Source organism: Pogona vitticeps, chromosome 2, assembly GCF_051106095.1.
Source record: "Pogona vitticeps strain Pit_001003342236 chromosome 2, PviZW2.1, whole genome shotgun sequence".
In the NCBI taxonomy this organism is placed as follows: Eukaryota; Metazoa; Chordata; class Lepidosauria; order Squamata; family Agamidae; genus Pogona; species Pogona vitticeps.
Genome location: NC_135784.1, coordinates 175,100,990 through 175,118,354, shown reverse-complemented (window position 1 = coordinate 175,118,354; position 17,365 = coordinate 175,100,990). Strand labels below are relative to the sequence as shown.

At 42.9% G+C, this 17,365-nt stretch overlaps 1 protein-coding gene across 2 annotated transcripts; it reads right to left on the bottom strand.

Moving 5' to 3' along the window:
- Positions 1 to 547: 547 nt before the first annotated feature.
- LOC110081153 (transforming protein RhoA) lies at positions 548 to 12,846 on the bottom strand. Of its 2 annotated transcripts, none has more exons than XM_020797633.3 (5): positions 12,693 to 12,846; positions 4,621 to 4,781; positions 2,998 to 3,118; positions 2,390 to 2,520; positions 548 to 1,907 (listed from the first exon to the last, which is right to left on the bottom strand). In XM_020797633.3, the coding sequence occupies exons 2-5, from the start codon at positions 4,774 to 4,776 to the stop codon at positions 1,734 to 1,736; spliced, it is 582 nt and encodes a 193-aa protein (XP_020653292.1). In that variant the 5' UTR covers positions 4,777 to 4,781; positions 12,693 to 12,846; the 3' UTR covers positions 548 to 1,733. The 2 variants fall into 2 exon arrangements, with proteins under 2 accessions (XP_020653292.1, XP_020653294.1); XM_020797635.3 differs by lacking the exon at positions 12,693 to 12,846 and adding an exon at positions 12,243 to 12,370.
- Positions 12,847 to 17,365: the final 4,519 nt, after the last annotated feature.

The window sequence follows — 17,365 nt, the reverse complement described above, 5'->3', positions numbered from 1 at the left end:
ATTGCCCCCCCCCCCCAGCGAGTTGGGTACTCATTTTACTGACCTCGGAAGGATAGAAGGCTGAGTCAACCTTGAGCCGGCTACCTGGGATTGAACCCCAGGTCGTGAGCACAGTTGTGGCTGCAGTACAGCAGTTTAACCACTGGCCAACTTGCTTATAGTAGAGCAAAACTTTTCTATTCTGTTCTTCAAAGAGTTCACCGTTGACACTGTCCAAAGCTCAACATACTGTCTACTACAGCCTGGGCTCTGTACAGCCTGGGCTCTGTTACATCCTGGCTATTCAAATTTGCCTAGACCTTCCACTAAAAATATTTCAGCTACGAGACAATCACATCTATTACTTTATGTAGGTTATGGCAGTGCACAAGAGAGATAGTCTAATACTAACAGAGAGTGTCCTTGGTTGAGAAGCTGGAGTGGGGTTGGGCAGTGCAGGTAAAGAATATCACCATGGCAGCAACCCATCTTTTGCTAGATGCAAACACAGGATTGCCTTCTAAGGAAGAGATTTCTGAAGAGGCAAGAAGGAACAAGCCCCACCATGTACTAAACATCGCTACAAATTTATTACAGATTTGTCTTTCAAGTACATTTTGAAAAGTAACAACCACTTTTTAAACATGTGAATACAAATTAAACACAAAAATCATACACCCCGGTGGCAATGCAGTGAGTACAAACAGGGCAGGAAAGAAGAAGCAGGAGTGAACGAGAGCAGAGAGACAAAAGCAACAGAATAATTTCTTTGCACGTGGAGCTGTGGCAGTGGCTATTCCAGCCACAGGAGGTCCAGAGAGCTGCCCAACAGCAACAAACTGGCCCGTAGCACCTTTGCTTACAAATATAGATATTTTTGCTAGGAAGGGGGCCAGGCTGTGAGGCCCGGACTCCAGGGCCAGTTTGAAGGACAGACAGCTCCCTGCTCTGCTGTTAAGAGATTAAATGTTTCAATTGGAGACAACTCTCACTAGGGTGAAGTGACTTGAAGCCACTTTCCTGAAACAGCACTGGAAGAGAATCAGAACTTAGCTGGCCTTTTAACTGGACTGTGTTTGCTTTGAGGAAGGAGATCTGGTCCAAAGTGGTTTAGCTATATCACAGAGAGCAGAAAAGCCAGCCATGGGATTAATTTGTCTACTGAGAGGAGGGGTGCAAGGAGGACTGCTGGCCCACTGTGCTGGAGGACTAAATTCCATCCCCCCCCCAATAAATGATTTGTTTCACAAATCAATAGTGCCTTGCTGGGTGAAGGGATGCTCCTGCCCCTCCCCAGTCTGGATGTTTTTATTCAAAGTGTTGACCATTACCTAAAGTAAAGGCCTCTCACGCTTAGCAGGAAGTCTTCTATAAAGGAACTGCCAGGAGCAGTGTAGTGCCATGGGCTACCAACAAGAGAGCCAAGACTGCTGCGAGTAAGGAGGCAAAAGGACAAGGGGTTCTCCTGCTGACCCATAGGGCCAGCGCCTTCTGACTTCTGGTGGAAGGGTCAGAAGCCCGCGATGGAAGGGGGGAAATGCCACCCCTGCACAGTGATGGGAAGAGCAGACAGGGAGCCCCACCTCCACAGTTAGTTGCCAAGCTCCAGAAGAAACCCTGCCCAAATCTAGCAGCCTCCCCCTCTGAAAAGACATGCCAGTCCTGGCTTCAGCATGGAATCAGAGGGGAGGCAAGCCTGGAAGCGAACAGCTCACCAGCTTGGTGGCAGGCAGGGAAGGCAGGCGAGGGAGAAATTACAACAGCTGGCATGAGGTCTTTTTGCGGCCACGCTTGGCTTGCAGGGCAGCCCGAGTGGCCATCTCAAACACTTCCCGTACGCCATCCTTTGTCTTGGCAGAACATTCCAGGTAGCCAAAAGCACTAATCCTGTTAGCCATGTCCCGGCCCTCCTCTGGTTTCACTGGTTCCTGAAAAAAAAGAGAAAAAGACAGTGAGACAGCTTGGATAGTACCTTGGTGATGGCAAAGCAACGTAGCAATCAAAGCAACAATCCAAAAAGCTTCAGAACCAACTGCCAGTAGTGACTCCTCACCTAGGATAGTTTCCTGAACAGAAAGAAATATCCAGCTCTTATCAGAACGCTGGAAGTTTTTCCTTATAGCTTTCTGCAAGTACAAGCCTCACAAAGTCACATGCATTGAGCTATCAAAGAATATTAACAGCTCTGCAGAAGTCTCCTGCTTTCTGGCTCACCATGTTCCATTCTGCTAACAAATACAGGGGAAACCAGCTCCTCCTATCACCACCACAGTGTTCACAGAGGCATGTTTATGGAGAGGACAACTTCCTTCCAAGCCCCAGCTGGCCTGGGTCCCTCTCTAGCAGGGCCTAAGGTATTATTGATGGCAATACTGGGTTCCTGCAGTGGATATGAAATGCTTGGCTTCACCTGCTTCATCTTGGCTAACTCCCGGCGTGTATGTTCATCATTGCGCAGATCCTTCTTGTTTCCCACCAGGATGATAGGCACATTGGGACAGAAATGCTTCACCTCTGGAGTCCACTTCTCAGGGATGTTCTCTGTAAGTCAACAAGAAGCCAGGCATATCACAAGCATAACTCAAGATGATCAAGGGAGTTGTTACATGGCACAAATGGCATGTCACATCCCCCCCAAAAAAGTCCTGGGAAATATTTGCAACTTGCTTCAGCTACTTGCAGGAACGAATCTGAATAACTTTCCCCACTGCAGTACACAAGTGACAACTCAGAAAAAAGGGAAAGTGTGAAAGCTTGGGTGCACATGGGTGCCCGAGGGTTGGGTGGCCAAAGAAGGAAAGAGAGAGGGACAAACAATAGTGAGTACAAACATAGCTGTGCCACATGCTACATGCCAACAAAGTAAGCTGTTTTAACACTTGAGCTCAAGGAGAATAGCTTCACTAGCATTTAAATAACTCTATGAAGAAACATCCAAGGAAGCAGATAATACCACATTCTGCTTCTCATTCAGACACCTGTCCCTCTGTAAGCAAGGATCAGATAATAAAGACTCACCTAAACTGTCAGGGCTATCAATGGAAAAGCACATGAGGATGACGTCTGTGTCTGGATAAGAAAGGGGCCTCAGGCGATCATAGTCTTCTTGACCAGCTGTATCCCACAGAGCAAGTTCTACCTGTGGCGATACAAATGTGGTGGCTTATATTTTTCAATGGATTGTTACAGCATTAGGCTTGAGGACAGTCCACCATATGCTAATGGCTCACCCCACTAAACCTTCAATGGACTTCAGTAAACTGGGTCTTTCAATGTACAAGGATACTGATATTGTCTAAATTGAACCTGAAACATCCACACCCAGTTGTGATCTCACCAAAGTAGTACAGATATAAATTACCTGTTCATCCCATTACTGTTTTTTTTTCTTTTAAACTAATTCCTCTCCCTGTTCTTTACAAGTGAACACAATGGAATAGGGCTCCATCGCACTTACTATGGCTAACTAGGAGATAGAAAGCAATATTGTATCCCAGCTACATGCACTGAAAGGCCAAATGCTCAACACAATCTATTAGTGGTTTTCAATCTCTGGCCCTCTATGAAAATCAAAATCTCTGACCACTGACCATACTGGCTCAGGATTTTTTAGAGACAAAGACCAAAATACCTGGAGAGCCAAATGTTGAAAATCACAACATATTGAAAAATAACCTCATAGTAATTTCTTTCATTACTAGACATTTTATTTCCAGATTCATATCCCCTGAAATATACAAGACAAAGCCAGGATCAGATCTGGATAGAAGAATTTCCATCACTGCAACCTGGAAGGGCAAGAAGGGCTTCAGAACAGGTTCTAAAAAAGATTTTCAAGATGGTGATGGAGCAGGGAAAAGAAATGCCTTCTGAGAGCGCACATGAGAGGAAAATTAACCCCTCCTGGTTCCACTAATTAAATGGCTTCCAATAATGAAAGCAGAAAGCTGCATCCTGGACAAAAAAGTAATTTCCTTTCCTGTATACATCTATATGTTTGCTGCTGCAAATAAATATAGCCTGTTTCTACTAGCTGCATATCAAGACTCAGAGTGAGACTTTCACACTTATAGGAGGGAACATTTCTACTCCACAGATTTTCTGCCTGCAATGACACATCAGAGCTAGCCTGGCAAGTTAGCCTGCAAGACACCGCTCGGTGTATGTTTGCCTAAGAACTGTCACCTGACAAGCAGCATTCACTGCATTCGCCTACACTCTACAGTCCTTGCAGTTCTCTCCCAAGAGTGTGAAACACCAGCTACAATGGTCCCTCACTGGATCCCAATTATTTGTGAAGCATAAACACTGGACTGAGTTAGCAAAAGGAATTTCCATGTATTTCTCGGCCCAGGGACTCCAACTCCCAGCAGCCGGAACCAGTATTGCCAAAAGAGAAATGATGAGAATAGAATTTTGATAATATGGGGAGAGCTCCGGATTCTTCAGCCCAGGAGTAGACAAACTTATTCTCTGCATTAGTTCCTCTGTTATTTCACTGCAGTTACCCCTTCTGCTCATTAAGGTCTTCTTTCCCCTATATATACAATGAAAACTGCTAAGGCTCTGTTGTTTCAGGATTAACCTCTCTAAGACAAAAGCCATGATTAGTAATAATCTGTTCAGTAAAGTAGGCATTACCTGCTTTCCATCCACTTCAATATCAGCCACGTAGTTTTCAAAGACGGTGGGGACATAAACCTCAGGGAACTGGTCCTTGCTGAAGACAATGAGGAGGCAGGTCTTTCCACAAGCTCCATCTCCCACAATAACAAGTTTCTTGCGTATAGCAGCCATTTTTGCTGAAAAGAAAAAAGGATTCTTTATTAACTGACAATATAGGAGGGCCATTTTGAAGTATGGAGGGTGTCCTTCTCCCCTGGCCGAGCACTCAGCAAGCCTCCTGGCTAGATAGGCCATTCCTTCAACTAATCCTTGAGCTGGAAGGTTTAGGTATGGTTAATAGACACTATTCCCAGAACTGTCTTTGGTCGCTGGAGCCTCAAGTGATGTTCCAGCAACAAAATCATAGCAAGTAGAAGTCAGGAATGTTGGAAAGTGTTCTGGCAACCTATTTGAGTCCGAACAGCAAAATACTTGCTGAAGCAGATCCTAGGTTTCAGTATAAGCAAAAGCAACCCAAGAACAGCCAAATCAACCTATCATTTGTTATTGTTTCTTCTAACTCTATGGAAGCACAATTGTGAAGAAGTAAATGATAAAGATTAATATAATACAATGGAAGACTATCTACACTGAAAAAAAATCTGTTGTCAAAGAGACTGTCCTGTATTATGACACAAGTCAAAGAAGTCCCTAACTACCTAGACAGATTTAAGCTTCACCAATGAATCACATTATGGTGCTTCTCTTAGCATATTAAACAAATGTTAACTTACACTCAATGTGTCCTCTAATTTTCAACCCTGCTGGGTAGGATACCACCTCTCTCAAGCAACTTCACCCCTGTGTGCACGTGCAACTCTGCCCCCCTCCCCCGCGTGCAGGATTCAATTGTGACTGCAACCAAAGGGACCGAATGCGATTGCTGCACAGAGAAGGAAGGGAACTGCATGGAGGGAGGTGGAGTCACATGCACACAGCTTAGAGGAAATCTTCCTTACTTATTTCACCTCAATTCTATTTTATATTTCACACTGACATTTGAATGACGTGTCCTATTTTCTGTAAGTCTTTCCCTCTAGAACCTCAAGCTTCTAACAGTCTTTGCTGAATTACTAATTTTGATTGTTTCCCTTTTGTTTCTAATACTAATCTAATTTTAAAACTTGCCTTATATTTGGCTTTTCTACCACAGTTCCCAATAAAACGTAGAACACACCATGAGCATAGCTCTGTACAAGGGGTCAAGATGAAGGCAATAAGGAACACGCATGAAAGTACTACAGTACCTTGGATGCCCAGATTGAAAGTGTCATTTGATGGCAATAATGTTTCTGCATAAGGAGAGAACTCTCCAACCTTCATGTGCTTTTGCATATTGAGCAAATTTACTGGAATTCTCTTATGCTGCAGAAAAATTTTTGATTTTGCTTGGTGTGTGGAGTAATAAGGAGCAAAAGGTCCTTCTTTTGGCCATGGAAAATCTTATACAGTTCCCTTCTGCAATTTCAGCCATCATTGCTTGTACCGTTTTAAGGACATCTTCCTTGTCTTTCGAAATCAGAAATCACTCTTTGTAGAAAGATAGCAATGAAGCTGAATTCTGTAACCACAATCATATTATATTATTATACACACCTGGAGACCAACAGCACACAACAGTCTAAGCATACTTTTCTTTTACCTTCCTTTCCATGAGTCTTCCCTCAAAAAACAAATGTCCACAAATAAGCACCCTTTTTAGCTAGCTTTTCTTAAACAGGAAACTCCATTCACAGAGAGCTGACTGCTCACAGCCCCTCCCTTTTCCTTATTTGCAGATCACAGCCTAACAGAACTTATAGAGTTGAATTCTTCTGGAAATTGCAGTGGGTGGGGATATCTTTCGACTATGTTGTAAAAGCAGCCTCTCTGTTCTTGACATGTTAAATGGGGTCTGAAGCAAAGGCCTATTACACCTGCCTGGGAAGATGTGGATACAGTCTATGAGGAAACTAGCCATATCACCACTACTGGTTCCAGGGATCCTATCATTGTATGGCAGCAATGATGAAACACAAGCTTATTTAATTTGGCCCAGCAGATAACTGAGAATATCCCAATGAAGCCCATGACTCTTCCTTGGGTCACTACATACCAGCAATCCCTTCCTAGATGCCCTGTCTGTTCAGAAGGAAATTAGGGCACGAGATCTAAGAATGGGGCACATATTCACAAATATTCTTACTCATTGTGAACAACAACTATCAACTGTTACGATTTTTTTTTGTTCTGCAGAATTTTTTCCCCAAAGAACATGATTTATGCAAAATATGCTTCTGTCTTTTTTTCAAACATTAGCTTAAAATGCACAAAACCTCTCCCCAGCAAGGACAAAACTCGCCCAAATTCTTCATTCTAAATTGAAAGAATGTTATTAAATGAAAACCCCAATGAGATCCGTTGAGCCACGATCTTGATGAAATGAGTCTACTGCTATGTTCCTCCCATGCCTTCCCAGTGACCGGGGGGGGGGGGGGGGGTCAGGCTGCTGCTTTCAAGAGCCCCCAAAACACAAACCTTAATTTAGCTTTGAGACAAAGCCAGGTCTTCTGGTATAGTGCTGAAGAAGCTCCAGCTGGCACTTTCAACTGGAAACCAGTGTGGATGAGAAGAGCTTGTCTCTCCTTGTGACATCATTAGATGACTGAAAATATCTATACCCCACCATGATTTGTATTCCTACATAGAGTGGGGGCTGAACTTGGGGGACTTACAGGCCCCTTCTAACTTCACTGTTCTATTATTCTCACTACTGTTCCATGATACAGGAAATTCTACTCCACATGCACTTAAATGCATTTCTGCTTTAAAAAGATAACACAACACTCCATACATCCCATAGAGAAGCAAGCTCATTTAGTGTGCATGTTTTAACACTTTACATTGGACTCTGGAGAAAGAAGGAAATTGGGCACTTAAGCCATTAGGATGGAAGAGACTCTTGCAGTTTTTTCTTTTATTCCAAGAACTTCTCTTTTATCCCACTCCCCCCCTCACCAAAATCAGCCTCTTCAAACTGCATAAGAACAAGTCACTTATTTTAACCCATTTCAGCATTTAAGATCAATATAAACCTAGACTTCACTATCGCAGTACAGTACAGTACTCTGCAAGCAGAGCTGGGCTACAGTTTTTACCATTATGCCCACTGCCATGCTGACCAGAGATGATCAGAGCTGCAGAACAACAGATCTGGGAACCTCCACATATGGGAAGACTGACTTGCAAAAAAAGTAATTTAAAAAAACACTTTAACATGCTCATATTGGTATTCAGCGAAAATTTCAAGAGGACACTGCTCAGATGAATAATGTATAAAGTAGAGCAGGCTGGGAACACATTAAAGGCACTTTCATAATAAGCTGGGAACTCTTAGTTTATCCAAACTTATCCGTTTTGGAATTTGTAAACACCAACGTTAAATCTGGTTAAATTTGTTTTTTACATAATATAATCAGTAACTACTTAGATCAGGGCAGGGAACCTGTGATCCTCTGGTATTGTTGAATCACAACTCCAGTCACCCTGACCATTGGCCATACTGCTGGCAGCTGAATGGAGTCCAATAACATTTAGGGAGCCACAGGTTCCCTACCCATGATCTACATACTTGGTGCTTATATGGAGCCTGATACAGAGATTGCAGCGCTAATTATTTTTTATCCAGAAAAACAGTTCAAGGAGATAAAGATGACTGTATATGACAACATGAATTACGAGTAGGCATAAGGATTCATGAGCCTCAATTATTTGACACTGACACTGCTCTGAAGTGGGGCTGAATATTTGGCACTTTATTTGGTTTGACTCATACAATCCAGAACAGAAGCACTTTTCTGGTTTTAAAAAAATCAGTACCAATTCAGAAACCTTGCACTCAGAATTCATAGTAAGGTTAGCTTAGTTGGAGGACTGTGTGCTTTTTTAAAAGCCAGAAAGCTTTATGTCAGGGTTTGGGGTTAGAATGGGAGAAACAGAATACTGTTTCGGATGTGAACTGAGAGGATATTTAAAGTTAGGGAAGTTATACCCATAAGCGGCACTTAAACAATCTTCTCATATGCACTTAGCAAGAAAGAAGGCTCAATGTGCTTGGCGAAATAAGTATTTTAAGGCCATGAATTAACTGATCAAACTGAACACTAGACAAATTCTTCCAAAAGATTTGGGGTGGGTTGTTGTTTTTTTGCTAGAATCCTCTCCCCCACCATGCTTTCTCCCTCCTATAGATGAGGAAATAGAATGATAATCAATCAAGAATCATTAGGAGTAAAACAAGGTGGATTTTATTTAAATCATGATTAGAATCATAAGTTAAAGAAAATCATTGTTTTTATCCACCTAAAAACAAGAGAACATGTTGAGGTCATTATCAATTTACAGGCAACCTCCCTGAAACATTAAGACACATTTCAAAATTTCAATCAATAAAGCAGATATAGAGCACAAGATCTAGTGTACAAAAACACTTGAGTTTTTACAAAGCTATATGGAACAAGTTATTCACATCTAGCACACAATTAGGACCAACATCCTCAAGTGACTCAGCAAGCTGGAAAACAATTTTACTGTGATTTAATCAAGGGGTGGGGGAGGTCATACAGAAAACAAAAAAAAAATAACTGCACTTTTTTCTATGACCAAAAGTAGGCCACAATTTTTAGCATAAGGAACCAAGACTTCCCTCTCTAGAACAATACCAATGGCACAACATATATCTAAATTAGCCATCTCCTTACTCCCATGCAATGGAGTTATCTCTCCAGAGAAATTACTGTATGTGCTTGTTCGACTCTCACAGGGAAACATATCACTTCCCATCCTCCCAACAATGGAAATAGATGTATGCATCACCAAGTGACATTAGAAAATACTACAACAGCCATTTCCAATCTGATGCCTTCTACATACTATATGTTGAGAAACAGTATTCAAATCATCATTTACCTAAACTAAATACTGTACTATATTTCTTTATTACTTTGGATAACTGTAACCATAGTAAAAATTAAACTTGCCAATTTAAGAAAATAGAATAATTCTGAACTTTAAAAGCACAGGGATTTCATAGCATTGTCTTGTTAAAATAGAGACTGCAAAGACTAGAGGAAAAAATCTCCACATTTCTTATGGAAGCAAACTGTGGATTTAAATTTCAAAAACTTTGAAGACATCTCACACTTGGAGGAAGAAAATGAGTTTTCTGTTATAACTGTCTCCATACCTTAGATTTGGTGATTCCCAACCTTGGGCCCCAAAATGTTCTTGAATTATAACTCCCAGAAATCCTGGCCAGCACAACTAGTGGGGGAAGGCTTCTGGGAGTTCTGGTCCAAGAATATCTGGGGACCCAAGGTTGGGAACCACTCAACATGCATCCTCTGTGTAGCCAAATATTACTAGCCCTACGGTTCAAGAGCCTGCCTACAGAGCCAAGGGTTGGGACTTCAACTGTCCACTGTGTTATTTAGAAGAAGATCCAATTTTGTGTTGCCTCTTAATATTGTCCAAGAGCACTGCAGAAGGAAATAGTAAACCACTACTGAGTACTCTACATCTAGAAAAAGCCAAGAATGATCACCTTAGGTACAGATCAGATTGATGGCTCATTATTTTTTATTATTATCATGTAGCACAATGAAGATGGTTGAATACCTTTGGAAAGCCTTGGGAAGGGGAAATGGGGAAAATGGATAAATAGTTTTCCTATCCTGTTTAACCACACCACTTAAGCTTTATTTTTTGAACATTTTCTACTGAAAAATAGTTATCTTAATATTATTATATTGCTAAAAAAAAGGTACCACGATAGTCCAAGACTGAAATGTATTCATAGTAATGATCAGGCTCCATTAATGCATAGGATAGGAACTTCCAGTTTAAGAGGAGGCTGTGTTTGTGCTGAGCTCCACTCCCTTTTTAACCTTTTAAAGTCTTTTAATCCTTCTTTTAAGAAAAAAAATCTTTTCAAACATTTTTATAATTAAGCCTTTCATTGTTTGTAAGGACATACTAAGGAAGAGTCAAGACTTAATATTTGTCCATACTAAGTGAAGGATGAGCTTGGCCACAGCGTTTGTGCCATGCTCCTCTCCCACTGCTGATTTTTAAATTTCTTTCTCTAGGAGAGTAATGACAACAGGAACTGGACTTCAATTGTATCAGTAAGGTAACTAAACAATTAATACTCTTGGAATCATAATCAAAGCAGGGTGAATAAAAATCTATGATTTTTTTAAAAAAACTTAATTTAAATTACAATTGAAGTCATAACCTAAACTTCAACATAATATTTGAACTGTGATTTAAATCAAATCCACCTTGACTCAAAGTCTGCCAAAAATATTAGTCCTGCCATGGTGCAAGGCCCGATTTCTTCATTTTTAACACTAGCTGAAACAAGTGGATAAAATATCTGTGTATACATTTACACACAGTATCAAGAAGCTAAATCCCAAGAAGATGCACAAATTTTAGGTCATAAAATGTACCAGTTTCTGATATTCATGAATTTTAAAGCAAAACGTCTGAATGAGAAACTATTAATCTTTCAGCCACTGACTATAGACAATAATGAAATTTCTTTTACTTACTGAGAGATTTAGAACCTGTTCCCATGCATCTTTAGTCACAAACAACATCTATCTAACCCAGTGAGCCTTACTCAGAATTAAATATCCCTAACTAGTACTGTTCTCTTATTATCTCTAACGCTATCTCTTAATTCACCACTACTCCTCTGACTGTATTATGGATTCCCACCCCCAAATTCTTTCTGCACTGATATTCATACACACACTTAGCTTAATAATACTGTACTGAGATCTACACACAAAGACTGTACAACAGACATTAAATTTGTTACTCTTAAAAATGCAACAATAACTTGTTTAAGTTGTTGGTGGTTCATTTTTACTGTATTTGTATACCAAGCTCAGATACCAAAGTGTTTTGATATCAGCAATGTTCATACTTTCAATGTACTGTATCTTATTATTTTCCAAAAAAAAAAAACTAAAATGGCAAAAACTAAAATATACTTTTGGGTGTGGCAGCTTGCAGGTTTTGCTATGAAACCGTAGAAAATGGCAACTGCCTGAAAAGTCTTCTTTCAGGCTTCCAAAATGTGAACAATGTATTTTTTGTTTACGACCCTCTCCGACCTGAGCTCCAATATATGGCTGTCTTAACATCCCTGAGTATGTGTGCTTTTAAGGAGCCCTTGAGGAAAATGTGAAATGTCACCCACAATGTATCGATATCGACCACTTCGGGGGGAGAAGGGGGAACAGTACCAGATCCCTAAATCGAACAGGACAAGTCTAAGCCACATTATTACATATTTACACACCTGTTAACTGCAAAAAGTAGGAATGAAAGATTGTTTATAGAAAAGGTACCAATGTTTCACATGCAAAAGAATTCATATGTTTTTACACCATCACAAACTGCTGATGAAAATAGGACGATAAAGTAACACTTCGAACGGTGGACACCCATCGCCCTTTAATACCCACTCAGCCCCCGCCCCGCCCCGGGGCTTCAGACGGGCCTGGCGCCTCCACCAGTTGAACCGGGCAAAATGGAGATTTCCCCACCTCAAAACCGGAAACCAGGAGGCGTGAGTGTTCCTCGGAATCTCTTCACGGGTCACCCCTCCCCACCTCCACCGACCGAGTTCACCCTCGGCGCATGCGCAACAAGGCCCTTCCATCCCCACCCCACCTTCACAGCTAAATCCCCGTTCCGCCCAATCGAAACAGCTTCGACCTCCCCTCCCCCGCCGCGTCCGCAAAGGTGCGCGCGACCCACCCTGCGGCCAGTCTCCCCCGCGCATGCGCCTCACCTGCCTATTTCGTTTCCTTCTCAAACCCCCCTCCCCAACAGCCAACTTTTCACCAACAAATTTCTTTTGAAAAAAAAAAAAAAAGCTCCACATCGATAACTTTCAACGAGAGGAAACTTAGTTCTCTCTCATGTTCCCAATAAATAAACATTTTTTTTAAATTTAGTCCCCGCCTCAACCACCGCATGAACAACCACCTTACCGGGTCGATTCTATCGGCTGCCTCCACTGCCGGCTGCGACCGGCTCACTCGCCGCCGTCCGGACTCCCCACAGCTGCCCCTCAAAGACCCCACCCACCTGGTGACTGACAGAAAATGCTACCCTATTGTATAATTCTATGCGAACGTCGCTGGCTATCACCGTCGTATAAAAGAGGGATGAGCCCGCCTCCGCATCAGATTGACAGCAAACTGCAACCAATTGGATAGCAGCGCTCTGCCTCAGCTCGGGTTTGGTCGTGTCATCGGGCGCTGTCTGATTCCGGAATGAGGGACCACAGCAATCAATCACCGCCCACCCACGAAATAGCCTGATAGGCAGATATGATTGACCAATCGCAGTGAACCAAATGCGTGTCAGTCCTATTGCAGACGGAAGGCGGAACGTAGCCTTCATAAAACATAGCCGCAACTGGCAGCCGACGGTAGCCAATCGGCACATGCTATTAACGAAAGAAGCCCCGGTGATTTCCCAGCAAAGGCGGGGCTGAAGGCAAAGAAGGTGCCGCCTCCTGAGTGACATATGGACGGCCATAACCAATGGCGGCTCCCTCGGCAAGCCCCCGCGAAACTACTGTATTGCTCCCTGCTCCGCAAGCCCCGCCCATTCTGAGCGACCCGCCGAAGAGGCGCTTCCCGCCCAAGGGATGCTCAACGAAGGAAAGGAGGCGGAGGGCTCGCTCCTCGGGAGCCATCTTGTGAGTCGCCCCCCCCCCCCCGGCGGTCCAGCGGAAGAGTTGCCTCTTTTAGGAAGCGCGTCCTTTGACAGCCCTTCGCCTCGACCTGGGAAGGAGCGAGCGTGCGGCCCTCCCGCACGGCCTTGAATTGCTGTGCTAGTCCCATCGATCTCTTAGGCAGCGTCGTCTGTTTGGGAGGAGCCGCCCTCGGCTCCATGTGGACGTTCCCAAGCAGGAACTGCTTCTGTGCCATCAGGTTGCATAGGATGCAGGGCAAGCCGATGAAGTAGAGGGGTGTGTGTGTGTGTGTGTTTTACGTGCCTTCAGGTCGCTTCAACTTGTCAGGCTTTGAGAGATACCGGAGTTTAGCTCGTAATGAGGGCTTTCTCGTGCCTCATAATGATTTTCTACAGGCAAGTGGGAATTTGAACCCGGGTCCCGAATCCTGCTGTGCTGTGCTATTTTCGTATCTGCTAAACACCAGGCTACCTCTCAATTCTGAATTCATCACTTCCCAAAGGGCCCGTTATTAACAGCCCTGTTGCCAGACTGCTCTTGCAAAACCCAAGGCCGTGGCTTCCTTTACAGAACCAATCCTTATGCTTCGGTTTTCCGTTTTCCTGACACCTCCAACTTTTCCTACCATTCTTGCATCGTCTACTGAGCCTTGTTATGTGTCTAAAGTACAACAGCTTTTATTCATTTTAGCTTCTAGTCAATGTTCAGCCTTGAATTGGATCTAGGATCATTTATTTATTCATATAGTGTCCACGCTGTCAAATTCCAACATCACATTCAACTACTATTTCCTTCTTCCAGCTGTTGCTGCTGTTCAGCTTTCACATCCATAAATACTGATTGGGAGCACCACAGAATGGATGGTCTTGGCCTTGCTTTCCAGAGATGCAACCTTCCCCTTTGGGATCTGTTTCAGTTCCCTCATACCTCCCCTTCCACATCCAAAGCTGCTCTTTAAATTATGTATGACCTTAGCATAAGTTGAACTGTTGATGTGTTACAGTTACTGGCTTTTCTAGCCAGTTCTTAAACCCTTCTGAGTGCAATTATCCTACTTACTTTCCAGCAACAAAGGCACACATTTTCTGGGTTACAATTTACGAGCTTAGTTTGAGTGAAATGGCTTATTTCTGAGACAAGAACGTCCAGAAAACAGTACCTACACATGGATAAACCCAAGAAGGTACTTCATCCCTTTACTCCTGTCATCTCATTGTCTACACTAGTGGTTCCCAACCCATGTGCTTTTGGACTGCAACTCCCAGAAACCCTGGGCAGCACAAAAGCCCCTGGGAACTGCTGTCCAAGAACACCTGGATTACCCAATATTGGGAACCAGTGGTATATGCCAATTGTTCTCAATTTGCTCTTCAGCTGTTTTGACCACATAATAATGGGCTCAAGCTGCAGAAAGTCAGATTTAGGCTAAAACCTAACTGTTAGAACAGTAATGCAATGTAACAAGTTACCTACAGAGACACTAAATGCTCCAACACTAAGTATTCCAGAGAACATTAGAAAATGATCTGCCAGGTCCCTGCCTTGATTTGCATTCCTGCATTGAGCAGGGGGTTGGCCCCTTCCAACTCTACAATTCTATGACCTTCAAGTTCTAGAAGTACCAGGCAGCCTGGCCAATGAATGGCCAAGGGCTTGAAGAACTTAAGATCTGAACTTCTGAATGACAAAGAACCAGTGGGGGAATATGTTTGTTTAGCAGTTCTAGAATTACTCTCCCATTAACCTTCCCAATTTGCTATATTGATTAGGAATGATTGGGAGTCTTGCATCATCAGGAGTATTTCTTGCTTTGTCGTTTAGTCGTGTCCGACTCTTCGTGACCCCATGGACCAGAGCATGCCAGGCCCTCCTATCTTCCACCGCCTCCCGGAGTTGTGTCAAATTCATGTTGGTTGCTTCACAGACACTGTCCAGCCATCTCATCCTCTGCCGTCCCCTTCTCCTCTTGCCCTCACACTTTCCTAACATCAAGGTCTTTTCCAAGGAGTCTTCTCTTCTCATGAGATGGCCAAAGTATTGGAGCCTCAGCTTCAGGATCTGCCCTTCCAGTGAGCACTCAGGGTTGATTTCCTTTAGAATTGATAGGTTTGTTCTCCTTGCAGTCCAAGGGACTCTCAAGAGCCTCCTCCAGCACAACAAAGGCATCAATTCTTCGGCAGTCTGCTTTCTTTGTGGTCCAGCTCTCACTTCCATACATCACGACAGGAAAAACCATAGCTTTGACTATTCGGACTTTTGGTGGCAAGATGCTGTCAAGATTTGTAATCGCTTTCCTCCCAAGAAGTAGGTGTCTTTTAATTTCGGGGCTGCTGTCTCCATCTGCAGTGATCATGGAGCCCAAGAAAGTAAAATCTGTCACTGCATATCGTCCCCTTCTATTTGCCAGGAGGTGATGGGACCAGTGGCATGATCTTAGTTTTTTTGATGTTGAGTTTCAGGCCATTTTTTGCACTCTCCTCTTTCACCCTCATTACAAGGTTCTTTAATTCCTCCTCACTTTCTGCCACCAGAGTGGTATTATCTGCATATTGGAGGTTGTTGATATTTCTTCCGGCAGTCTTAATTCCGGCTTCAGATTCCTCCAGTCCAGCCTTCTGCATGATGTATTCTTCATATAAATTAAATAAGCCGGTGGACAATATACAGCCTTGCCGTACTCCTTTCCCAATTTTGAACCAATCAGTTGTTCCATATCCAGTTCTAACTTGCTTCCTGTCCCACATATAATTTTCTCAGGAGATAGACAAGGTGGTCAGGCACTCCCATTTCTTTAAGGGCTTGCCATAGTTTGCTGTGGTCCACACAAAGGCTTTTGCATATTCAATGAAGCAGAAGTAGATATTTTTCTGGAACTCTCTGGCTTTCTCCATAATCCAGCGCATGTTAGCAATTTGGTCTCTAGTTCCTCTGCCCCTTCGGAATCCAGCTTGTACTTCTGGTAGTTCTCGGTCTACATACTGCTGAAGCTTACCTTGTAGGATTTTGAGCATAACCTTGCTAGCGTGTGAAATGAGTGCAATTGTACGGTAGTTGGAGCATTCTTTGACACTGCCTTTCTTTGAGATTGGGATGTAGATTGATCTTTTCCAGTCCTCTGGCCACTGTTGAGTTTTCCAAACTTGCTGGCATATTGAATGTAGCACCTTAACAGCATAATCTTTTTAAGATTTTAAATAGTTCAACTGGAATGTCATCACCTCCACTGGCCTTGTTGTTAGCCAGGCTTTCTAAGGCCCACTTGACTTCACTCTCCAGGATGTTTGGCTCAAGGTAAGCAACTACATTGTCTGGGTTTTCCGGGATATCCAAATCTTTCTGATATAATTCCTCTGTGTATTCTTGCCACCTCTTCTTGATGTCTTCTGCTTCTGTTAGGTCCCTCCCATTTTTATCCTTTATCATGTCCATCTTTGCACAAAATGTTCCTCTAATATCTCTAATTTTCCTGAACAGATCTCTGGTTTTTCCTTTTCTGTTATTTTCCTCTATTTCTTTGCATTGTTCATTTAAGAAGGCCCTCTTGTCTCTCCTTGCTATTCTTTGGAAGTCTGCATTCAATTTTCTGTAACTTTCCCTATCTCCCTTGCATTTTGTTTCCCTTCTCCTCTCTGCTATTTCTAAGGCCTCGTTGGACAGCCACTTTGCTTTCTTGCATTTCCTTTTCTTTGGGATGGTTTTTGTTGCTGCCTCCTGGACAATGTTACGAGCCTCTATCCAAAGTTCTTCAGGCACTCTGTCCACCAAATTGAGTTCCTTAAATCTGTTCTTTACTTCCACTGTGTATTCATAAGGGATTTAATTTAGATTATACCTGAGTAGCCCAGTGGTTTTTCCTACTCTCTTCAGTTTAAGCTTGAATTTTGCTATGAGAAGCTGATGATCAGAGCCGCAGTCAGCTCCAGGTCTTGTTTTTGCTGACTTATAGAGCTTCTCTATCTT